The sequence below is a fragment of the Thermobia domestica genome, chromosome 2 (genome assembly GCF_964235325.1).
Source record: "Thermobia domestica chromosome 2, izTheDome1.hap1.1, whole genome shotgun sequence".
Taxonomy (NCBI): Eukaryota; Metazoa; Arthropoda; class Insecta; order Zygentoma; family Lepismatidae; genus Thermobia; species Thermobia domestica.
This window is the reverse complement of record NC_137455.1, coordinates 57,096,674-57,123,305: the sequence shown is the minus strand read 5'-3', so window position 1 is coordinate 57,123,305 and position 26,632 is coordinate 57,096,674. Positions and strand designations below refer to the sequence as shown.

The 26,632-nt window shown below is 36.3% G+C and overlaps 1 protein-coding gene across 6 annotated transcripts in view; it reads right to left on the bottom strand.

Annotated features, from left to right (window-relative positions):
* LOC145672463 (fatty acid synthase-like) overlaps positions 1 to 26,632 on the bottom strand; it is a 342,995-nt gene that overhangs the window by 36,283 nt on the left and 280,080 nt on the right. For all 6 annotated transcript variants that reach the window (XM_081741622.1, XM_081741632.1, XM_081741635.1 and 3 more), the window contains 2 exons: positions 4,662 to 4,860; positions 3,721 to 3,901 (listed from right to left, as the gene is read on the bottom strand). In XM_081741622.1, coding sequence (XP_081597748.1) covers positions 3,721 to 3,901; positions 4,662 to 4,860 — 380 coding nt within the window. The remainder of the gene's footprint in view (positions 1 to 3,720; positions 3,902 to 4,661; positions 4,861 to 26,632) is intronic.

The following is a 26,632-nucleotide window of genomic DNA, read 5'->3' as shown; positions in this document are numbered from 1 at the left end:
TCCCGGTGGGGATACATTTGATCGAAAAAGTGGTTCGCATTCCACTATAATCAGCAGGTCCACTATAATCGTGAGATGTTAACCTCAAACCAAAGTAAGAACATATATGTTCGACAGCATTATATCTACAATGCTTCATGCAATTGTTTTGACCCTTTCTTGACTATATTCTGATTTGAAAGGTAGTCTTGAATTTTAATTAAATCACAGATCTCGGTCTGGGAGATACTGTCAACAGTATTTTCCTTGCAATTTAATGACGTCCTACGTGTTAATGCAATTTAATGGTGAAAGAACTCAAACACATTTCTATGTACTGATATTATGACTACTATTTGTAATTAAAATGATATCGGGTAATATTATAGAATATATCATGTAGTTATTCTACTTTCTGTTAGTCTCCATATTAGATTATCGGTCAATAATTAGAACATGACATAGATTACATGAAGAAGGATAAAACATCCGAGAAGAACGAGTGAAGACAATAAGAACAACATATATATGAAGGTAAGAAAATAACTAGAGGATAACAGATTTAGTGAAGGCAGAGAATACGCTTTTTTAAAAACATCTTTACGTATACCATCGTACATTACTTTGTATTTGTATTTAATTTAACTATTTATTCTCAATGTGAACTTTCGACGATTCATCATTTTATTACAATAATAATATTTTTTGTCATCATTATTTACATAAATAGACAATTGTTCATCTTATTCAGCATAGCAAACTTCAAATCAATCTTATCTTCGTTCTTTGATATGCTTTAGCATCAATTATGAATGACAGCCCTCTTCAAATGCTTGTAAAGAACTGTCTCTCTATTGTTCTAATAAACGTGAAATACAATTTGTACACTGATGTGCATCATTATAGAAGGAAAGCATTGTTTATCCTCCATAGGAAATACTACATTTTATAGGGATTACCTTGAGAAAATGAGCACAACATATTAACGTACGTACATCAGCACAGGCACGCAGCTAGGATTTCGTAAAGGGAGGGTTCCGTGACATGAAATACTGCGGTCATTACACCAGGGGCTCGATCATTCTAAACTATTTTACTGGCAACATATATTGGTTCATTTAGCCAGGATTTCGTAATGGGAAGGGGGGCGTGAGATCACTTATCTCACTGTGGTTATTACACCAGGAGCTCGATCAATCTAAACTATTTTACTGGCAACATATATTGGTTTGTTAGGACAATAAAATGAGGATATGTTAGTAAGTATTTAAATAACAAAGTATGAAGAAATCTCGAGTAAAGAAATATACAAAGTATTGAAAAAGATTTTACAATATTTACGTTTCTCCCTTTGTTCATTCAAATATAACAATTTTCCCTTCATTATGACCTCAACTATTACAAAAAGTACATACTACATATCCAACCTTGTAAAATATTTTACAATATCTGTGTTCCTTTCTTTGTTGAATCAAATGTTAAAGAGAACTTTCTTTCCACATACCGGTAGTTTTTATTTTCATTATTCCGTCAACTACTGTCTGTTCAATGACAGGTTAAAGGAACAGTAAAAAACTCTTTCTCAAATAACATGTTTGATATTGCGGAGAAACAATGACGAAAAATATTATAAAAAATATCCACACTGTTCCAGAACGGCATTATGCTTTTGAAAGCTTGAAATTTCCCTCACTAGTAGCAGAAATTCTGAGAATTCCGTAACTTTTCTAGAAATTTCAAATTCCCTGACTTTTCCAGGATATCCCGCTTATTCGCCACAATGTATTGCAAGTAATACAAATCTCCTCATAAGAAAGAGTAACAAAAGGCTTGCTGTGGCTTTTTATTTTTAACGTTGATTTTTCTTTTTCTCATTTCTTTTTGTTTAACCTTTCCTTAATTTTTCATTTCTGGTTTCGAAGGGAGAAAGGTCCGGACCCTCCTTAGCTACGTGCCTGATTAGCACACTCAGAAACCAAGAATTAATAGAATTCAAATATTAAAAATACAAACTATTGGTATCAAGATTGTATCTTTTAATTTTCACCTGATTTTTTGCACAATTTTAATGATGCTTCTAATTTTTAAAATATGATGCTATTATATTTCTTGTCTTGATCTAACCTGATTTTAGTTGAGCATATGCTGAAACTATTACCAACACAATTATAATTTATAACGAACTTACTGATGTAGAATTGGCCTAAGTTTCTGCTTCAATGCAATTAGGCCTATAACGCAGCGTTTTCCACCCTTTTTTAACTTGTGGCACACTTCAGGTGTAACTAGAATTTTCGCGGCACATTCATAGATATTATTTAACATTGCATTTAATAAAACAACAAGAAGAGCTGCTTGTGCGGTAGACAAAAGTGTGAAAATTGTTATTATAATTGTTATATTTTATTCAATCATTCTATTCAAATATGTGCATAAATCAACACTGTAGACCAGTGGCGTAAGCAGTGGTGCCCACCCCCCTTATGAACATGACGCACCCCCCAATTGTCTATCCGTAGGTGTTCTTCCATGAAAAAATCATCTTTTCGATTAATTTTTACACCCCCTCAAACATATTTATATAGATTTTTAACCCCCCAAATATTTCAATGACGCACTTTGCGTCATAGCCCCCCTCGGTGGGCACCCCTGGCGTAAGCAAGAGGCTGATGTGCTCCAAACTCACTTTCTTAGTATAGTGATATTAAAACTTCATGTCATGTTAGTGTATTCCATTTGTGATCCCTGATAATATTTTTCTTATAATTTATTACAAGTATTGTACAGTCACTTTAAGAAACTTATTTTCCAGAAGCTCCCTTTAATCCTACATAAGATTTCAACAAATTGGTTATGTGCTGTATTCTTCATCTTTTGAGGAGAAAATACAGCACGTAAACAATTTGTTGAAATCTTATATATTATTAAAGGGAGCTTCTGGAAAGTAAGTTTCTTAAAGTGACTGTACAATACTTGTGATAAATTATAAGAAAAGTATTATAATCTTTTGGAGGGAGGGGCTCTTTCTCATCAGTGTATGCATCTCAATTTACTGTTTGCGGGTGCGAATACAGAGCATTCATTAAAAATAGAAACAAGATGTTAAAGTTTATTTTAAAATTTTATTGAGTTTCTGTTTAGTCGAATTGTTAGCGCGCGCGACTTAATCGTAATGCGTGGTTCCTGGTTCTACTCCCAATTGGATCATTGATGTTTTTCGGTGTTGAGCTATTAACTTGAAGGGCTCCAGTAATGCACTGACCACACATCACCCAGTGGAGTTGAAGCTAGCCCAGGCCTTACTAGCATTACCCAAAACGAACATTTCAGCCGGTAGCACATGGTCAGTGCATTAGCTTTATATATATATATATATATATATACGTACGTACTCATATACGTACTCATATATATATATATATACGTACTCAGCTCAAAACGACTTAAAGTACATGCACGACTGCTTTCATTTGACGTGAATTACTTCAGCTTATCCTTTTTTTAAAAAAAAAATGCATATGAAAGAAATCCCAAGTAAAATTAGTACCACTGGCAAGCCTACCATGTACTTGACGTCATTTATAAAGAAGAAAATTAGTTCGCAACTTCGACGCCTGCACAGATTAACCAAACGAATTAAAACACTAAACAAAAATAGAACTATCATTAATATAAATTCAGAAAATGTGGAATTACTAAAAGGGTAAACTTTTAACATTGCAAGATAGCTAATTATGTTACCTGAAAGCGTCTTCTGCTTGTTCGGCAGGGAAGACTGTTGTATTCAGAGGTTTGACACCACCAGATTTAATTCCCTCTAAAACCAGGGAATGTACTTGCTTCTTCGTTGATGTTGTTTCTGTCATTATAACGTCCAACATAATACCATGGAATGAGCAGTCCCTTCCAAAGAAATTCATTCCTAACATACACAAAAAGTAACATAATTAAAAGGAACATTCACTAATGGAATATCAGCACCATAAATCTCACGTCAATTACACAACAAACATAGTATTATTTACTGAATTTCCACACACAATTTTAGGATAGAACCCAATAAACAGGAGAGAACAGAAGTCAAAATATTGAAATTATAAAATTGATTACTTACGCTTTAAAGTTCGTTTTTACTACTACCATTTACATTCTTGAGACGGTTGCATTTATATTTGTTTGAATTTATTTCATCAAGGATTTGGGAAACAAACATGCTATGTTTAACAGTTTTACATCTCTTTTAAAATAAATATACATTAACGCCTGCACTTCAATTTCCAGCAATAATACGTTTTTATTCCGATGATTTGACATACAAACATAAGAATCATTTCTTGCTAAGCATAATTGCAAGAGAAAAATTAAAGATTTATCAGTGTGCTTAACCTAAAAATGAAAAAAAAATATTAATTATCGTGTTTTCCCTCGAACCCTTTATGTAATAATAATAACAAACTAAAATGGAAAATAGATAAAAATAGTAAGTTATTTTTATATTTATAATCTACATTGAGTTATCCGATGACACGAATATAAGCGTATATGATAATACAAATTTAATATAATAGTATTAATGTTATAGGTTTTAAAGTACAGAAGCACAACTCTCTCTCTTTATTTCAGAAAGTCGATATTACTATTTCGTATTTAGAGAGGAAGTATAAGAGTTAGATTGTACTTACCTAGCGCATTATTGTTTAATATATCGAATTTTCCAATTTCCAAGAATCGTCCATGTTTTGCCAGGCATCTTACTGATGCTTGAAGCTTTTCCTCAGCCAAAGAATTTAAAACCAAATTTATACCTTGGTAGTTTGTGGCTGCTAATACTTGGTATTCAAAATTAGTGTCTCTTGAATTTAAAATGTTGGTGTCTGTTAACTAAACAGATGCAAAAAAAAAAAAAAAAAGTCTGTTTGTAGAGCACAGAAAAATTTTCACATATTGCATTTATTGCATACATACTACAGATAAGTTAATGATTGTAAGACTCGGATTTTTTTTCCACCACGCTTTACATGATTTCAAATCCACTCTGATTATTATTCGAATAAACTATACCTGTTTTCGTCATCGTAGTTGTTTTAATTATTAAAAGTATAAAAAAAAGTTGCGATTACTGACAAGAATAAAGTTTTAAAATCGAAATATTTCATTTTAGTGTCCCCCTTTAGGCTAAGGGGGATGGATGACTAAAGCAAGTGAATGATTATGGAAGAAGTAATAAAATGAGAATGTGGGGAAAAACAGGAGTTTCCCAAGAAAACTCACAATTGGCTGTTGGAGGACCATCTGCTGCTTGTACAGAAAATATTGTTTTATTTACCATAGACGCTGATTGATAATAAGTGAATCGAGCTGTGTTGAAATTTTTATTTAAACTGCACTAAATTACAAGTATCTTCACTACTTCTACAAATACATATAAGACACTTCTGCCTTTGAAAGAGTCACACAATAAATATACCACAACACTGGCGTATTAGCATGAATATTATAGTTTGATGTATCTTGAAATGTGTATTAAACACTACTGTTTAATGAGTAAAAAAAGCACACGGAAGGAACTACATCAGGTAGTTCATGTTCGACATGGCCAACAACACTGCCATCTATCTGACAAACATAAATTCTGACGTAAGCAAAAAACAAAAGAAGATAATAATGCAACAAAAATGTAATATACAAACATTAAATGATTATCAAACATACTCCCCCCTCCGTTGGAATACAAAGTATCCAACCAAACATGAATTATAAAAGAAAATTAACTGTTTACAGTGTCTTCATTCGGAAGAGGAACTAACTTTGATAATGACCTCTTATAAGTCCCAGTCTTTGTACGAACTGATACTACACGCACTAATCCATCCTTGCCTGGAAATACTTCTTCAACAATTCCTAACTTCCAAGAAAGTGGAGGTAAGTTGTCTTCTTTCAACAGGACGAGCGTTCCAGGTTTAATATTGGGTTGAACTGATGTCCATTTTTGACGCTGCTGTAAACTATGAAGATAATCTTGTGACCATTTCTTCCAAATATGCTGTTGGTACCTCTGGATTTGTTGCCAATGACTCAAGCGATTTTCAACAGTACTAGTTAAATCTGGTTCAGGAAAAGATGTAATAGGGCCACCAACTAAAAAATGGCCTGGAGTAAGATAACTGAAAGTCTCGTACGAATCTGGTAAAGCTATGAGAGGGCGAGAATTAAGACAAGCTTCTATCTGACAGAGAAGCGTTTAGAATTCTTCGTATGTTAAAACGGCATTGCCAGCTACTCTTCGAAGATGGTACTTCATAGACTTGACAGCACTCTCCCATACTCCACCAAATGAAGGACTGCACGGAGGTGAAAACTTCCATTCGAAATTTTCCTCTGCTGCAAAAGCCTGAATCCTGTCGCTGAATTCCTTTCCTTGGAATAGAAGATATAATTCTTTGAGCTCATTTTTCGCTCCCTGAAATGTAGTGGCATTATCACTGGTGATTGTCACGCATTTTCCTCTTCTGGATGTGAATCGACGAAGAGCTGCTATGAAAGCCTCTGATGTGAGATCAGTAACTAATTCCAAGTGAATGGCTCTTGTAGACAAACATGTGAAAACTGCGACGTAGCATTTTCTTGTGTTCTTGTTTCTTGAACAGCCCAATTTAATGTGGAAAGGTCCGGCATAGTCAACGCCAATATGAGTAAATGCCTTACTTGGACGCACTCTTGTGGATGGTAATTGTCCCATTAATTGTTGTGCTACTGAGACCTTAAAACGGTAGCATGTATTGCAATGATGTATTACATGCTTTATAGTTTGTCGGATTTTAGGTATCCAATATCTTTCTCGAATTGAAGACATAAGCAATTGAGGACCGGCGTGCATTAATCTTCTGTGCTCGTGTTCAATTAAAAGACGAGTGAAATGGCTTTTCGGATGTAAAATTATTTGATGCTTATTATTAAATTCAAGATCACTATTTTCTAATCTACCACTTACTCGAACAATATTTTCCTTATCTAAAAAAGGATGCAATGTTCGCAACGAACTCTGCTTAGAAACTTGCTTCTCACGTTGAAGATCCTTGATATCTTGTGAAAAGTATGACTGCTGTGTCATCCTAACACAGGTCTGTGTAGCATCTTGAATATCAGACGCTAAGAGTGATCCACAGTGTTTGTTTTTGGGATTTCTTGCGTTGGGAATAAATCTTTTACATAATGCTATGACTCTCAACAGTCGAGTGAGTTTTGAAAATCTTAAGAGAATTTCTTCAGTTTTAACTTGAGAGAGTAATGTATTAGTAAATGATTTTTGACATTCTTCTGGAATATCTTCAAAATCCTGAGTGTCGTCTGGCAACGAAGAAGGCCAATAAGTAGCTTCTTGCTGCAACCAAACTGGTCCATGCCACCAAAGTTGATTCTGCTGAATGACTTTAGAGTCAATTCCTCTTGAAATGAGATCTGCGGGATTATCTCGCGATAGAACATGTTTCCAATCGCTTACATGTGTTAATTCCTGAATCTGTGATACACGGTTTGCTACAAACGGTTTCCAACGATGGGCTGGCGATGCTAACCAAGCTAAAACTATTTGAGAATCTGTCCACAGATGAATGCTAGATACTGTTAGTCTCAATGTTGCTAAAGTTTTGTTTATAAGTTTCGCAAGAAGAACTGCAGCACATAGCTCTAATCTTGGCAAAGTAGTCCTTTTAATAGGTGCAACCTTTGACTTTGAACATAACAAATGACTGACAGTGGATCCGTTGGTATTAGTAGATCTAACATACACACAACAACCATAAGCCTTTTCTGAGGAATCTGCAAAACCATGGATTTGAATTTCTTTAACGTTTCCTGGCACTAATACAAATCTTAGAATTTGCACATCACTGAGCAATGGCAGTTGCAAATAAAGTTTGTTCCACTGATAAGTTAATTCCATGGGAAGAAGGTCGTCCCATGCTATGTTTACTAACCATAACTGCTGAAGAAATAATTTATACTTAATAACTACTGGAGACAACCATCCAGCAGGGTCAAATATTTTTGCAATGATACTGGCAACGCTGCGTTTCGTAGTTTGATGGGATGAAGGATTCTCACTCGTGTTAACTAAGCTAACATTAATGAAAAATGTGTCAAAGGTGGGATTCCATGAAATTCCTAACGTCTTGATACCTTCCGTGTGAAAGTGAATAAGTCTCTGAGTTTCTTTTAACATTTCAGGAATGGAGTTTAACACTGTGACGTCATTGGAACACCATTTCCTCAAAACGAATCCTCCCCTTTGTAGTAACCTTGTCAAGTCACTATACATCTGAAGTGCACCTTGAACACTATCAGATCCCCCTACATAATCGTCAATATAGAAATCACGTTCTAGTGCTTCACAAGCACTGGGAAAGTTAACTGCTTCATCTTGTGCTAACTGCCGCAAGCACCTTGTAGCAAGAAACGAACTTGAAGATAATCCATACGTTACTGTATCAAGACTGTAAACGAATATGGGATCATGATTAGATTTCCTCCATAAAATGGATTGAAGAGGTTGATCATTTGGATGCATAGCTACAGCCCGATACATTTTAGCAATATCAGCAACAAGAGCCACTTGATGAGTACGAAATCAAAGTACAATTGAAACCAAATCTTCTTGTACTGTAGGACCTACCATTTGTATGCTATTCAGTGATTCTCTACTTGTAGAGGGGCAAGATCCATCAAATACAACACGTAATTTGGTTGTGCTTGAATCCTTAAATACACAATGATGAGGTATGAAGTATCTAACTACACTGTCCTTAGCCACTTCACTTAACGTACCAATAGGATGCATATGGCCTAATTGTTCATACTCATCCATAAAGGCTATGTAGTCTTGTTTCAGTTGAGGTTCACGATTCAATTTGCGTTCAAGTTGAAACCGTGTGAGAGCTATCTGTAATGAATCACCAAGCGTGGCCTTGTCCTTCTTTAACGGGAGACGAACCACATAACGTCCGCCTGAGTCACGAGTAGTGTTATTCTTAAAATGCTGTTCACAAGCTACTTCTTCAGGGGACAATAACTTCGCATGGAATTCCTCCAATTCCCAAAAACGCTGAAGTTGTTGGCTGAGATTGTCTTCGGATCTGATGAAGAACGTTAACGCTGAGTTACTGGCTTGTGTACTGGGAATTTTCCCTGCTATCACCCATCCTAGTTCAGTGTTTTGAAGTACTGGATAAGAGCCAGGTCTAGTCCTTCTTTCTGGTTTTAGAATGGTAAAAAATACATCACACCCTAACAAAATATCTATTTTTGAAGGTGTATTAAAACTTGGGTCTGCTAGATTGATGTCTGCAGGGATGCCCCATGTCTTGCAATCAATCTTCTCCGTTGGCATCAAATTAGTTATGTTTGGAAGAACCGAACACGTAACTTGAATGCTGAAGTCATTTATTGTTGACTTCATTTGAATGTTAACACAAAAGTTTGCTGCTGATGTTGAGTTATTTACTCCTTGAATTGGCACGTGATGTTTGATTTTCTTCAAACGATGACGCTGAACAAAATCTTCAGTAATAAAACTCGTTTGGGAAGCTGCATCTAAAAGTGCCCGACAGTTGACCCAATTTCCCTCACTGTCCTTGACTTTCACAATTGCCGTAGCAAGTAAAGTCTGTGACGAACTCTGTTGCTTGACCGAACAATACGATGCTTGAGGTGTACCGTTACTGTTGCTAGGGGATGAAATTCCGGTATCTGGAGACACCATACCACTGCTGGTACTATTTGAATGCTGAGTATGTACTGACGCTTCGTCACCCTTCGATACAGTTCTGTCTGTATGAAGCAAAGTATTATGTTTAGCATTGCAATGTCTACATGTTCCAGACTTGCACTGAGATGAATTATGATTTTCACTACGCAAACAGTTAAAACAAATGTTTTCTTTACGCAAGTATTTATACTTCTGATTAATTGGAGCACCTTTGAATAACCCACAAGTAAACAGAGGATGTTTTCCAGCTTTACAAAATTTACAATCAGTCTTAACGGTGGCTAAATAAGATTTGAATACAGGTGAATGCTTGTCACTATGCTTTTTAACACTAACAGATAATTTGGTCTGTTTATTACTTTCACTTGTATAACGAAATACTTTAGTTTGTATAATATTTACCTGTACCGTGGGCAAAAAGTGCTCATAAATATGTAATATACTTAGTAGAATGTTCATTTTAAATTAACAGAAAAGAAGAATTTTTTTAATATATGTAAGAGATTATTATGGGATAGTTGTGGCTATGTACATGTTATGTGTTGACCTAGTCAAGTAAATTTATGTATTTTACGGTCTTAAAAGGAATATTTAAGACATATCAAGCAATAAAGGTGAGACTAATGATCTTTGAATATCTGAGTTGATTCTTGCATAAAGAAAAGTTATTATCGCTTCGTAACTTATATTTTACCAGACGGACCAGGTTGACGACGCTTTTCTATAGAGTCGTTATAAAAATTTGGTTTACCAAACCCGGGACTTTTAAAAATTCAGTTCCCGAAGAAGGAAAGTAGGGCTGAATTTACTTGGATATTACCATTTATGAATACGAATTTAACCGTATTACGAAGCGGTAAGGTCATCAAAAGAAAAATGGATAGTGAAATTGTGCAACAGGAATCAAATACCAGTAATCAAGGTGAAAGTAGTGCAACACCAAGTTTGTCTTCTGAGGATCGACTTTTGTTAGCTGTGCAGCGACAACTTATGCAAATGACGACCGAGATAAAACAAACCATAGAACAGAAGTTCAACGAATATAACCAGACCATGGAACGGAAGTTCTATGAAGCTAACCAGGCCATGAAACAAAAGATAGAATTGAAATTCAATGAAGCTAACAAGACCATGGAACAGACGTTAAACGAATCTAACCAGACCATGGAACAGAAGTTAAACGAATCTAACCAGACCATGGAAAAGAAGATAGAACTGAAATTTAACGAAGTTAGCCAGACTATGGAACAGAACGAAGCTAGCAAGCAGTATGAGGAATTTAAAGCGGCATTGATCGCGAATTACGAAAATGACTTTTTGCTGGCAAACAGAGATGCCACTCTTAGAAATCAACATTTCAATCCTCGATTGCACAAATCTATTGTAGAGTTTGTTGTAAATGTCTATAACGAATTAAAAGTTGTTAATCCCTTGCAATCGGAATCAAGAATAATTGCATCGATTCGCAATTTGCTTCCATTTAAATTACAGCAGATCTTATTTTCCACCCAGTGTATGAGTTTCAGTCATTTATTAATGCTTGTGCAATGCTACGAAACTCAATATCATGCTATGAATCTAACACAACCAGGAATGGGTAAAAATAAAAATACTTCAGATCATTTGGTCCCTGTTCGGAATTTGGATATCCGAAGTGTGAATAATAATGAACCGAACCTAAGACGAGTATACTCTAGCAATCAAAATGAACAAAATAGACAAGGTTATGTAGGGAATCCGCCTAACCTAATTAATCGTAATAATTCCTATGTTAGACCATATAGTCAAAATAGGTTTAAAAATAGACGAAATGTATGGAGAAATTCCACCAACGCAGCGAACTACGTGGATAGAAGTAATGGAAGGATAAGAGATGGCACTTCACATCAAGATCCAGGTATTGAAGTAATTTCTGTACAAAACAATAATACAGGACATAATCATGATTGTGCTGTACAGTGTACCCTATTGGAACCCTACTCGAGTATGAATTTAAACTAATTGCGGCTGATATGGTAGGGGTTAAACCCATGTCAGCTGTAGGTTCTCATGAGCATTTGTCTAAAAATTTAAGCGATAATTTCTATGAACATTTATCTTCCAATTTACCGGTTCATGCTAATTATGAAAATGATCTTTCCTATGACGTTTCTGTGAATAACTATTCGGAAATAGCAATTAACAGGTGTCAATATCAATTTATACCTGTTGTAAATCGTTGTTGGTTTGAAGATGATACTGTCAATGATGGTTTTAATATCGAAGAAAATTTTGTATTTTTAAAATCATATAGTACTGCTAAAATACCTATTAAAGTCAATGGATTAAGTACCGAAGCTTTACTCGATACGGGAGCAAACGCCTCTCTATTATCGTATTCATGGTGGAAAGTAATCACTAGTAATTATTCGAATCCTAAGCTACAAAAGGCTGAGAACCTTATTATAGTTGATTTTACCGGTAAACATAAAAAGAGAGTAGCAGGAATTACCCGTGTGTCAATATCTATTCAAGATTTCGAAATATCAATCCCTATTCTGGTTATAAAAGATCTTAACGAGAACTTAATTATGGGCTTAGATTTACTATCCCAATTACGAGTCATGCTTGATTTTAAAAACCAAACTTTGATGATACCGGGTATACCTCAGAAAATTGTTCAGAAACTGCTTCCAAAATTAGATAATAGTGCTTGCCAATATAATGATCTGTCTCCTATAGTGAATAATGTTGCTATTAGTGAAAAAGGTGATAAATTAAATGATCAACGATTGGAAAAGACACAAAATTTGATGTATGTAAAGCATGATGTAGTATTTTCTGAACATGTTAAATCTCTCGAAAGCAGCCTTGATTTTGCTGATAATACCGTAATAGCAGACTTTAAGAACATTTTATATAAACATAGAAAGGTCTTTTCAGAACGTCCTGGATGCTGCAAGGATTTTGTTTATTCTTTTAAAGTTAAAACTGATAAACCTATAGTAACCAAGCCCTATATAATTCCATATAGATACAGAGAGAATGTACGTCAACAAATAGCAGATATGTTAAGAGATGGGATCATTAGGCCTTCAAGGAGCGTCCACCTTAATCCATTACATGTTGTTCCAAAGAAAAATGGTTCTCTACGTGTGGTATTAGATTTGAGGCGAACTAACGGTCACATTGATCTGGAACAAGTGAGGTATCCTCCAGTAGAAGAAATACTAGCTTCTTTACAAGGGAACACCGTATTCGGAAATTTAGATCTAGTAATGGCGTATAATCAGGTCGAGTTACACGAAGATTCAAAACCAATTACAGCATTTAGTTTTGAAGGTCACTTGTATGAATACAATCGTGTAGTCTTTGGGCTTATCAATGGTAGTGCAGCATTAGCATCCTGCTTGAACAAAGTTCTAGGTCAAGACTTGCGTAGCAACGTGATAACGTATGCTGATGATATCTTAATCATGGGGAAAAATCCACATGAATACCTGAAGTATTTAGATATAGTTTTAGACAGATTGGAAAGTTCAGGCCTTACTATCAATTTACAGAAATCCAAGTTTTTGCAGAATTCTATAGAATTTCTTGGGTACCAAATTGATGCCTCTGGTTTGCAATTCAGTCAATCTAAAGTTCAAGCCATAGAAGATCTGCCTGCTCCAGTAAATGTGAAACAGACACGACAAATATTAGGACTCTTCAATTGGTTTCGCAAAGCCATCCCGCGATTTGCTGAGATAGCCCAGCCTTTATTTATGATCATCAAGAAGGGTATACCATGGCAATGGGGTCCGATCCAGGAACACAGTTTTAATAAATTGAAGGAGTGCGTAAAACGAAATATCCATTTGAATCACCCCAGATACGACGTTCCTTTTTACGTACAATGTGATGGTTCCCAACTTGGAATCTCTGCAGTACTCTGGCAGCCTAACCCAACTATGCAGGAACCAGCTGTTATACATTGCGCTAGCCGTACTTTAAAGAAAGCTGAAAAGGGATACACTACAACAGAAATTGAACTTTTGGCTGTACGTTTTGCTATACAAAAATTCGCTCCCTATCTGAGCGGATGTCATTTCATAGTACTTACCGACCATAATTCATTGCGATATCTTAATAGCGTACAGGGGTATAATAACAGATTACTTCGCTGGTCGTTAGATCTGCAAGCTTATGATTTCGAAGTGCAACACATTAAAGGAGTAGATAATGGACCCGTAGATACTTTATCACGCCTGTTTCCTGGAGAAGAGCAACATATTTTGTCTATTAATGAATTTAAGATCTTACAAGATGAAATAGCTACCATTTCAATAGAAGATTTAAGAGAACATCAAATGAAGTATCATGAATACCAACAAATCATGGAACATTTATCTTCATGTGGCGATGGATGTAGTTGTCCCAAGCACTGGAATTCCAGATTTAAATTAAATAACGGAATCTTACTCATTAAGGATTTTAAGTTCAAATCTAGGAACAAAATTTGTATTCCACCTACGTTAACAGCACGCATCTTAAAGGCCTACCATGACGATTTTGGACATTTTGGGTATGTAAAGGTATGTGCCTTGATTAATAAATCTTTTTATTGGAAAGGAATGCGAGCTCAGGTCAAAAATTATATCAATGACTGTATCGAGTGTATGCAAATTAAGCATAATTATCAGGCTATACAAAAACCAATGCTTTCAATAACACCGGAGAGACCACATTCATTTCTATCGATTGATTTATATGGACCGTTACCCAAAGCAGCTACTGGAGAAGTTTATTTGTTAACAACAATGGATATCTTTTCACGATATGTGGTAGCTTACCCCTTGCGCAAAGCAACCTCCGCTGCTATAGTGAATAAAATTCTAAATGTATACATTCCACACTGTGGCCCTATCGAGCATATATTATGCGATAACGGCTCACAATTCAAAAGTGATGTGTTTCTCAAAGCCATGAATAAGGCCAACATTAAAATTCATTTTGTGACTCCGTACCACCCAAGTAGCTCCGTAGTAGAAAATGTACATCGCAATTTCGGTATGTTGTTTCGGCACTTTTGTAAGGATAAACATGCTGAATGGATTAAGCATGTCAACCAAATTACGTACCTTTTGAACCATTCTATATCAGACACTTTAGGTGTGTCTCCTGCTAAGGTGCATAATGGCTCTGATGTAATTTTCCCTGTGGAACAACATTTTGATGTCAAATTAGAAGATTCGACAATTATAGACTCATCCAATTTAGTGAACATGGTTAAGATCCGAAGACACAACAAGTTTTTGAAACGTAATTCGCAAGTAGAGTCTTTACAAGAAGGGAAATATCGGATCAAGGTCAACGATTTAGTTTTCGTTAAACAACATCCGCAGAGTAATATGTTGTTAAAGAAAATCTATAAATTTTGTGACATTTTTTCAGGCCCTTATTTATGTTTTAAGGAGATAAATCCTAAAGTCTTCGAACTGTTAAACGCTAAAACGGGGAGGTCAATTGGACTTCGCAACATAGATGAGTTAAAGGTTTGGAAGCCTACTCCGTATACAAAGGAAAAATGGATGCATCTAGTTAAAGAGTTAGTAGCACCCAACATTCTTGATCAAATAAATAAGAATGAAAAATAACCATAGTAATGAAAAATGTGTTTATTTAATAACAAAAAAGGTGTCTTTTGTTTCTGTAAAATAAATTTATTTACTTCCATTTGATTATTCAAACGTAGGTTATGTTTAATTTTTATTCTTTCTTATTAATGTGAAGAATCATAATTCAATTTATAATTAGTTAAAGGCAAAAAATTACTTTATATCAGATTGATTTGTGTTTAATTGTCAAAGATTATGTTAAGAATAAGATCCATTCTATAAAATCCATTATTCAATAACTACCTTGAATGAAATTCTTCTTTATTTATGACATCTTAGTGCTACTATGTATACATTACAATTGCAACATCTAACTTATTTGTTATACAATGCGCCCGAAAAGAATAAATATTATTTGTCACATCATCGTTTGTAATAATGATCGAAACTAGTAATCTTGATAATTTGTGTTTCACTCTCGTTAATTATATTTCTAAGCGACGATGTTTTTAATGATAAAGAATAAATAATAATGTAATAAAAGAGAAATATTAATGAAATCAAAGATTTATTGTAAATGTATTTATGTGAATGATAATAACTAATATTTTATATATATATGAGGGTTAACAAAAAAGTAATGAAGATATATACGAGGTGTGATCAAAATAAAAAGAACATATGTAATGTACGAACATTAATCTAATCAGACCAGTGGTTCTTGAATATAAAAGCCAAGCCTACTCATGACTTTTATATTCAGTCCCTTTGGCGGGCGACATTTTCTATAACGAAATACTTTAGTTTGTATAATATTTACCTGTACCGTGGGCAAAAAGTGCTCATAAATATGTAATATACTTAGTAGAATGTTCATTTTAAATTAACAGAAAAGAAGAATTTTTTTAATATATGTAAGAGATTATTATGGGATAGTTGTGGCTATGTACATGTTATGTGTTGACCTAGTCAAGTAAATTTATGTATTTTACGGTCTTAAAAGGAATATTTAAGACATATCAAGCAATAAAGGTGAGACTAATGATCTTTGAATATCTGAGTTGATTCTTGCATAAAGAAAAGTTATTATCGCTTCGTAACTTATATTTTACCAGACGGACCAGGTTGACGACGCTTTTCTATAGAGTCGTTATACTTGGTAACGGTTTAGCTTTCTCGAGCGCTTGAAGCCTATGTTCTAGAAAATTAAATAACTCACTAACAGTACTAAAATCTGAACCCTTGCACTGTAACTCAAATGCTCTCCTAGTTTCCTGATCAAGATTACCTAAGAAATGTTGTACTAATATTACGTCACTCAGATTAACATTTTCAACAAGTGCATTAAGCGCTGACACTGACGTCATAGCTGTATTCAAGAAATTACGCAACTCGTGAGCATTTTCTTTCGTTACTGAACGAATGTGAAGAATTTCATTAACATGAGATGCAGCTAATAACCTTTTATTATCATACCTTTCATTTAATTGTTCCCAAGCTATAGAGTAATTAGCTTCAGTAATTGGTAAGCTTTGGATAAGGTTTAATGCTTCATTACGAAGTGAAGCACGTAAGTATTGATATTTTTGAATAGCTGATATATCAGAATTATTGTGAATCAATGAAAGAAAGGTGTCCCTAAATGATATCCACTTTGTATAATCACCGTGAAATACTGGTAAATCAATAGTCGGTAACTTTACACTGGATGTGATACGTGAATTACATTTTGGATCTTTGGGTTCGGTAGTATTATGTGCATTAATGATAGCTTGCATGCGAGATTTTACATCGAAATAAGTTTCTTCAATAGCTGCACGCGCATCTTCCTGTTCACTATCACCTGATAGTAACTCAATGTCATTTAAAATAATTTCTAATTTAGACCATACAGTTTGCAGCTGTTCTAGACAAGTGTTAATTGTTTCAATACTATGTTTCTGACTGTCAAATTGATTGACAAACGAACATATTCGTGTTAATTGACCTTTGTAAACTGCTCTTTGTTTTACAAGCTGAGATAATTCAGCCATGATGCCAACTACTTACAACTAAAATAAACAAAATAATAGAAGCAAATGAAACCAAATAAAGTTACACACACAGTAAATTTTAACTTGGTGTTGGCAACCCTGTTACTTTGCTATGACGAATGCAAGCATGACATTCATGCATTGATATCAAAGTATAAATTTTGAGCTTCTTGCTAGGCCCAAATGCATTAACTTCAACACGTCGTCCAGCTGGACTTGAAACGCATAAACATTGTACAGCGGTGGACACTTCTAAATGGTACACCTTAGCCGTAAATCTCCAAATGGCTGTACCATTTAGAAGTGTCCACCGCTGTACATTGCACCCAAAGCACTTTAAAAAAGAAAAAAAATACGTATAAAACAAATCAGCTGATGCACGTACTGCTGAGTGGCACGATTGTTGAAATGAGGAGCAGGAGGGTGAACAATAGCTGCTTTCTAACTCACACAACACAACTGCTGCACAGGTCGAATGAAGGGGGAGGGGAAAATGTTCCTGGTTCCCTTGCTTGCCTCACTTACACAATAGGAATGTTTGTAGCTACTGCCTATTTCTGCGTAAATGTAGTAAGAATAACCTTTTTTCTTTCTTTTTAGAATGCTGTGCAAGAAAATAACATTTTAACGAGTGTTTTACTTTGAAACCTTGATCGGGTCACAATACACTTCCACTACTAAGTTGCACTATGGGTAAGAGCTGACACCAACATGTCTGACTTGAGACTTAAATTGAGCCTATAACACAGTTTTTCTTTCACTAAATTATCCCGGCCTGGTGGACCAATATGTTGGAGGACCATCTGCTGCTTGTACAGAAAATATTGTTTTATTTACCATAGACGCTGATTGATAATAAGTGAATCGAGCTGTGTTGAAATTTGTATTTAAACTGCACTAAATTACAAGTATCTTCACTACTTCTACAAATACACATAAGACACTTCTGCCTTTGAAAGAGTCACACAATAAATATACCACAACACTGGCGTATTAGCATGAATATTATAGTTTGATGTATCTTGAAATGTGTATTAAACACTACTGTTTAATGAGTAAAAAAAGCACACGGAAGGAACTACATCAGGTAGTTCATGTTCGACATGGCCAACAACACTGCCATCTATCTGACAAACATAAATTCTGACGTAAGCAAAAAACAAAAGAAGATAATAATGCAACAAAAATGAAATATACAAACATTAAATGATTATCAAACATGGCTTAGGATCAAAGTAGGGATCCCATGCTCCAGAATTAACCACTTGAACACGGTTTTAAAAAGCTGTTAAATTCAAATACATAATGTTTCTAGATCATCAGAAAAAAATCTATCCTAAATGCTACTTAATTTCAACCGTTCTACTTCGTTCATTGCTTTAACACTCAAACAATAAATGAAGAAGAATAAAAAATTAAGGAACATCAAGAATAGGATTAGCGTAGATAGTTGAAACATCACCAGGATGGTTTGCAATTTTCAGTGCTTGATTGTAATCCAGAATGTTTGATATGTTTATTTTATAGCAATTTCTAGTGCATTTTGTTTTACATTTTTTTTTACTTTGTTACCCACTTAATTATTGAAACAAGAAGAAACACTAAAACAAATAATAGAAAACACAATCGTGTGAGATAAGTATTTTTGAAAGCGCAGTGTGGAACTTTACTATCATTACAATAATTAAAATAATATTACGCAGTACATTTTAAACGAATTACACATTAGAACTAATTCAGATTTATAACTGCAAGATAACTTATGCATCTAAAATACAATTGTACATAGGGGTGTTCGATAAGGCTGAAGACCTATCGAACTTCGGGAGTGAAAATTTATCGAGTTGTCATCGGTTACTCGAAACCGTTCGAGTATTTGACATTATCGAAGTTTCGGGTATTATCGAAGTTTCGGGTATTATCGAAATTTCGAGTATTATCGAAGTTTCGGGTATTATCGAAGTTTCGGGTATTATCAACATTTCGAGTATTATCGAAGTTTCGGATATTATCAACATTTCGAGTATTATCGAAGTTTCGGGTATTATCGACATTTCGAGTATTATCGAAGTTTCGGGTATTATTGACATTTCGAGTATGTCACCGTCGCATTTACGCTCGAGCAAATGTGAGGGTGCATATTCCTTAGTTGCGCAGATGGCGCGTGGAGTGGTGAGGTGGTATCCAATATTATTTTTAAATAAGAATCAGAGTTTAAATATTTCCTATATATTTTATAAAAATATTTATGAGTATCGGATACAGACTGTGCAGGTATAATAAGGTAGATAGGATACTTATAATGACACCCAGCTGTCCATTTCACTTCACAAAAAAGAACTGAGTCTATAATTCTCGTTGCACACGTGTTTCACTCCATGCATTTCATCTTCGCAGAGCCTGATCTCCGGTGCCCCTCGGTACGGGTTCCGACCCTTCCGCTGCTGCCACTGTTGATGTTCTCCTCTCGGGTCCCACGTGAAGAAGAACGCTCTCCTCCTCTCTCTGATGTATAAAGCCCTCTTGGCCGGATCCTGCGCTGCCACCTGCCGGGAAATCTAGGAACCATCCAAAGACGTTTCAGAAAGCATGGGACGATGTGGTGGCGTTGACTACCACAAGATTGTGCTTGTTCGAGTGCGGTTCAATTTTTTCTGTCGTGCTAGTGCTACGAGTGCTGAACTTTTGACTTTGTGTATTATATACCTTGGTGTATTTTGTAACTGTGCCTTGTGTTCCCTTGTCAGTTTTTTGTGTAGTGTTCTTATCTATTCTTTATATCCTTGTTTTCCGCCTTGATGGCGGCAACATCCGACGGTTCTGAGCCTAACTAGGACACTTTGACGACGACAACTTCTACTTCTTTTAATGCTATGGTGATCGATTCTACAGAAACTCATTCAACCTCTGCACCTACTGTTTCTAATAATGTTTATGCTGCTCATCATTTGGGCCCTTATATTGTTCATGTTACGGATTCCGGCAGTATTGGTAGACAGCATCCTATGAAATTGGGTCGCTTATTACATACACATGGTGTTGCAGATGTCTTGGATTTAAAACAAGTAGGTCGTAGCTTACTTAAAGTTTATTTTCGTACTGGTTCTGCAGCGAACCAATTCCTTACCAATCCGTTATTACAGGCAAACAACTGGAAAGCCTATGTGCCTAACTATCAAGTTTCCCGCAAGGGAGTTATCCGCAATGTGGACCCGTCTCTTAGTGAAGCCGATCTTCTGTCCCATATCAAAAGTTCCGCTACAATCACGCATGTGAGGCGTATATTTCGTACCACTTCTTCTGTTCCGAGTTCTCACCCTCCCTCTACAGCGGTCGAGGACGCTCCATCCCCCACGCTTCCTCCCCGTCCCCCGTCAACACACCCTTCTTCCTCTCCGAAAACGCCTACTGGTACAGTTGTTTTAACCTTCAATACCAATATTCTGCCCGACTCTTGTACTCTTTTTTACATGCGTCTTCCCGTGGCCACTTATATACCCCAACTGAAACAATGTTACAAATGCTTCTATTTTGCTCATTATTCACAAAATTGTAAAGGGCGCCCCCATTGCGCCAATTGTGGCTTAGAAGGGCATGCCTCATCTGTCTGCAAGGCACAACCTCACTGTCTCCATTGTTCTGGTGCGCATGTTGCCACATCCCGTACCTGTCCCGAACGGACCTTCCAAACCCAAATCAATCAGTTAATGGCCCTGGAAAACCTCTCTTTTCACGAAACCAAACGTCGCGTGCATACTACCTCACCCTCTTCTGTTCCTTCGCCTCAACCCCCTACACATTCCTCAACTTCTCCTCCCCCTCCTTCTCGCCGCCCGTTATCCTTTGCAGATACTGCCAAACTACCTCCTCCCGTATTTACTGTTGGATCTACTTCTCCTGATACACCCCGAAAGAAACGCTCTTTTGCTCATGTCCCTTCTAATCCTTCTAAGGATCGGGTCCAACCTGTTTCACGGCCTTCGTCGCCCGCGCACACTTCTTTTAAATCAGATGTTACTCTACATTCACCTTTTCGAGTCTCCTCTTTTTCTTCTTCTTTTTCTACCAAATTGAGTGGTATTCAAATCCATTTCTCTAGTGCTCTTAAGACTATCCTTCAAGTTCTGGAAACACGTCCGACACAGTTTACTTCCCATGAATTGAATACCTGTTTACAAGTCCTAAAATCCCTACCTTCACTTTCATTATGCAACCCTTAACTGTATCCTTTCCCTCCCTACTCCAATGGAACTTGCGTAGTTGTACTCACAAGATTTATGCTCTCCAAAAACTCTGTTCCTACTTTCACCCTGATATTATATTCCTACAGGAAACATGGCTCAAAACTCCTTCTCCCCGTCTCCTTTCTAATTATCATTGGCTTCATGAAATTCGTGCTGATGGCTACGGCGGTAGTTCCATCGGAATCCGTAAATCGCTTCCGTATTTTCTTCTTCCCTCTCCCTTTAAACACTCCGAGATACATTGTCAGGCCATTCGAGTTGGCTCTGTCACCATTAATATGTATGTACCTCCTCATCTTCACATGTTAGCTTCTGATTGGACCTCTCTTTTTCAATCTTTACCCTCTCCGTGGTACCTTGGTGGAGACCTTAATTGTAATCATCCCCTCTGGGGGGCTACATTCGCTAATACGGCTGGTAATGAATTTTATGATGCTTACTTTCATTCCTCTTGTTATCTTCTAAATGATGGCACCCCTAATCGTATTCCCCGTCCTACTGAATCTCCTTCTGCTCCTGATTTGTCTGTTTGCTCTCCTTCTCTCAGTCGACTCCTCCGTTGGGAAGTCTTCGCTGACGCTTTCGGCAGTGATCATTTCCCACTTTTTATCCATGCCTCCTCCCCCCACCCTCCTTCTTCGTTTTTGTCATCGGCTTTCCCTCCCTCTCCTCCCTCTTTTACTCGCCTATCTACCTCTTTAGACTGGTCCTACTATCAATCCATCCTCCAACATTTACCATCTACACCGCCTTCTACTTCTTCCCACGATCAAGCAATCCATTTTCGCCATAAAATTGCTATAAGCACCCGTACATCATGTCTACACCCTTCTGTTACTCCTTCTCCTACTCGCCGTTCCGCTCCCCCGTGGTGGACCCCTGAATGTCAAAAATGGATAAATCACCGTTTCCATGCTCAGCAAACCTATCTCCGCACCCGTTCCACAGCTAATTTTCTTCTTTACCAACGTGCCCAAGCTCTTGCGAAACGTCATCTCCGCCTCTCTCGTCGATTAGCCTGGGGACGCTTCTGTTCTAGTCTTACTTCAGGTACTAAACCCTCTAAACTTTGGTCCTTTTACCGTTCCCTTAATCGTCCGATTCGTTCTCTTACATCTGGGATACATATTTCTTCCTCATGGGTTTTCCAATTTCATGCCCAATTAGCCCCGGCTACGACTATGTTACCTCCCATTTGGTTTTCTCCTTTCTTTCAAGATCCTACTGTTACGCCACTGAATTCGCCCTTTTCTCTACGTGAATTAACCATAGCCCTTTTAAAACCTAAATCTACCGCTCCCGGTAAAGATGGCGTCACGTTTAGTCACTTTCAACATCTGCCTCCTCCCCTTCTATCCGAGCTTTTACATCTATATTATACCGTCTGGACCACTGAACATATTCCTCCCCACTGGAAGGAATATGTCGTTCTTCCCATCTTAAAGCCAAATAAAACCCCTGGGATAGCTAATCATTACCGTCCTATAGCTCTTTCTTCCTGTTTTTTAAAAGTTTTTGAGCATCTCAAAAATCGACTGCAATGGTTTGTGGAACATCATAATCTACTGTCCCAATATCAGTTTGGATTTCGTGTGGGGCTCTGTACTTACGACTGTCTCACTACTTTGGTTTCTGATATCTGGTTGGCTTTCACTCAACGTAAATCCCTATTCGCAGTGTTTTTAGATCTTGAACGTGCCTACGATACTGTTTCCTTTTATTCTCTTTTAGACGAACTCTGACAACTAGGTCTTCCTCCTAAATTTATACGTGTCATACATAATTTACTCATCAATCGTACTATTTACATCGCATTGGTCATCAGTTTATTTCCTCCAGACTTACTTCCCAAGGCCTTCCTCAAGGTTCTGTTTTAGCCCCCCTTTTATTCAATTTATATATCGCTTGGAACGGTTTTGAAATTTTATCGAATTGTTATCGATTACTCGATTATCGGAACATCCCTAATTGTACAGCGTAGCTCAGAAGACGCTTGACGCTTAACAATTAATTGCTTTTGAGTTAACTAATCAACAGTATAGTTGATAAATAATTAATTTCAAATGCATGTTTATCAAGTGCCTATATTGTATATTTAAAAAATCAATTATTCTGAAATACACTTGAGAACTTATAATCAATACCATTGCCTCATACGAGGCGCATGTAAAAAAAGAAAAAGTCGATAATTCCTTTTCGTGGGTTGGCACCAATGATGAAGTTGAGCATGCGCGGAGCATGTCTTAATATTTTGTGCTTGCAACAGAGATAGAATGTTCCTTTAGAGTTGTGTACATGCGACTAGTAATAAGATGAAATTATTGCCGTAATACGAACTCCTGCCAAATGTGAAGTGAGATCTGTTATAGATTTCTGAACGCTAAAGAACAGGATGCAGCTTACATCTATTGAGAAGTGTGTGTCATTTACGGACTGACAGTAATAAGTGAAGGGATGATCAGGCAATGATGCAGAGAATTTTGGGAAAGGCGCTCATTTGTTCATGATGATGAGCGTAGCGGAAGGTCTAGTGTTTAGACCAACGAATGCGTTGACGAGAAAGTGTGATTCAGTGGCGTAGGGAAGGGAGGGGCCCTGGGCACCTCCCTAAAGAGGTCCGACAATGTACTTTGATGTTTGTATTTTTTTAAATATATTTTTATGTTTATATATTTTTTGTTTGTAATTTCTCTATATGTACGTATAACAGCACTTGCCCCCCCCCCAAACACATCCTGGCTACGCTACTGGTGTGATTCAATCACCGATAATAACTAAACTCGCCAAAGAGTTTCTAGAAGTGTCTGATAAAATAGTGTGTCCAATTGTGACTGATATGGTTGAGTTATTACGAACTGTGTGCATGGTGGATGCCAAAAATAATGACAGACGCCAAGAATGACAGCTGCACGTGATAGTTTGACCCTCTTTTTCCTATTTTTTTTAAATATATCGCCTCGTTTTTTTTGTTTTTTTTTTGTTTTTTTTTTTTTTTTACATGCGCCTCGTAACTTTATACTAATACAGGGTGTCCAATATACAACGCAACCCGGAGTTTAGAATAGTACAACTTTTGAACCTGAAATGATACACAAATAATGGTTATACCAAAATGAAGCCTTGTTCATGTATATATTTTTAAACTAGGAAGCAGCGATTGAAGTTTACTAGGAACCACACAGTGTTGCCAGATGTAACCGAAGGTGTAAATCAATTTTTCAAAACACGTAAATTGACTCATAACTCATACGTATGGATATTCTCTCGTTAATATTCAGTTTGTTTAGTTGGAGGAGCTTGTAAACTATGGAGCAGAAAAAAGAATTTTTCATTTCCACCGATAACTAATCGGATGAGGCCTCTGTAAGAGGGAACTAGGAGAATCGTGGTTTTCATAAATTAACACTCTGAATTGACAACATTGCTGATGTTTCAGTGCATCAAAGGGTGTGTTAAAGACCTGTCTACATTATGCAATTCCTGAAAAGAACGAAAACAAACTTCGAAATTATCATGATAAAACTTTTACTTACGTGCACCCGGCAACGCTGCAATTATCACGAAATGAGTTATCAGCTCTGTAAGATGCTTTGAGTGCCCCCTGTTTTGATTCAAACACTGGTTCACACGTTTCATCATGTTGGTAGCAACTTTACGAAGAGCAGAAGTGTTAATGTTGTCAATGGCACTGTGAATGTTTGTTTCCAGGTCTTGTGTAGTTCGAGGATTGTTCTTGTTTACTTCTTGCTTTAAGTAGCCCCATTGAAATGAAAAGCAGTGTTGCCGGGTGCATGTAAGTAAAAGTTTCATCATGGTAATTTCAAAGTTTCTTTCTTGTTGTTTTCAGGAATTGCATAATGTAGACATATTCTTAACACACCTTTTGATGCACTGAAATATCAGCAATGTTGCCAATTCAGAGGGTTAATTTATGAAAACCACGATTTCCTCAGTTCCTCCTATAGAGAGGCCTCATCCGATTAGTTATCGGTGGAAATGAAAAATTATTTTTTTCTGATTCATAGTTTCCAAGCTACTCCAACTAAGCAAACTGAAAATTACGACAGAACATCCATATATCCATACATCCATACATCCATACATCCATACATCCATACATCCATCCATCAAATTATATATAATCATTTAGTCAATGAACAATAATATACAGGGTGTTTCAAAACAACACCGACAATGTTTGGGAGGTGATTCCTGGTACCAAGATAAAACAAAAAATATAGACCTACGTGGGTGCACAAATGCTTCCTTTTTGAGTTATAGACTGCCGAAAACATTAAAAAAATTAAATGTAAAGGTCCATAGCTTCAAAACTAGGGACCTATTGTAACCGGGTCAAGACTTCACTTAGGAACTAGCATGTGCCCTATCCGAAAATACATGTTTCAGAATCCTAAGTTAGTCACGCAACAATTTTTATAGAGGGAGTTTGGCTACGGGCATATAAGTTGAAGTACTCACCAACTACCTCTATAATAATTGTTGCGGAAGTACCGCAGGATTCTGAAATATGAATATTTGGAAAGGGCACATACTAGTTCCTAAAGTGAAGTGTTGACCCGACTACGGTAGGTTCCATAGTTTTGGAACTATGTAACTTTACATTTCATTTTTTTTTTATATATGTTTTCGGAGTCTATAACTCCGAAAGGAAGCATTTGTACACCCGGGTTGGTCTATATTTTCTTGTTTCATCTTGATGTCAGGAATCATCTTAGACAAAGTGTCGGTGTTGTTTTGAAACACGCTGTATAATGACAATCCCTGAAATTTGAATATGTTAGACAAAGGGATAGTAATTCTTTTAATTATTAAATATATGCAATGATTTTATTAGTACAATAACAAAGAATAGGTGAAACATAAAAATCTAGCTTTATAATGAACCTCAGATCAGGATCACTGAATTCAGATAGTGATTCTTGATTAAGATAGAATATCTTATAACATGTAAAGGTTATAACGTCTTTCTTAAAATTATTGAGCTGTAATTACTTTAATTAAATTTAAGTGTTA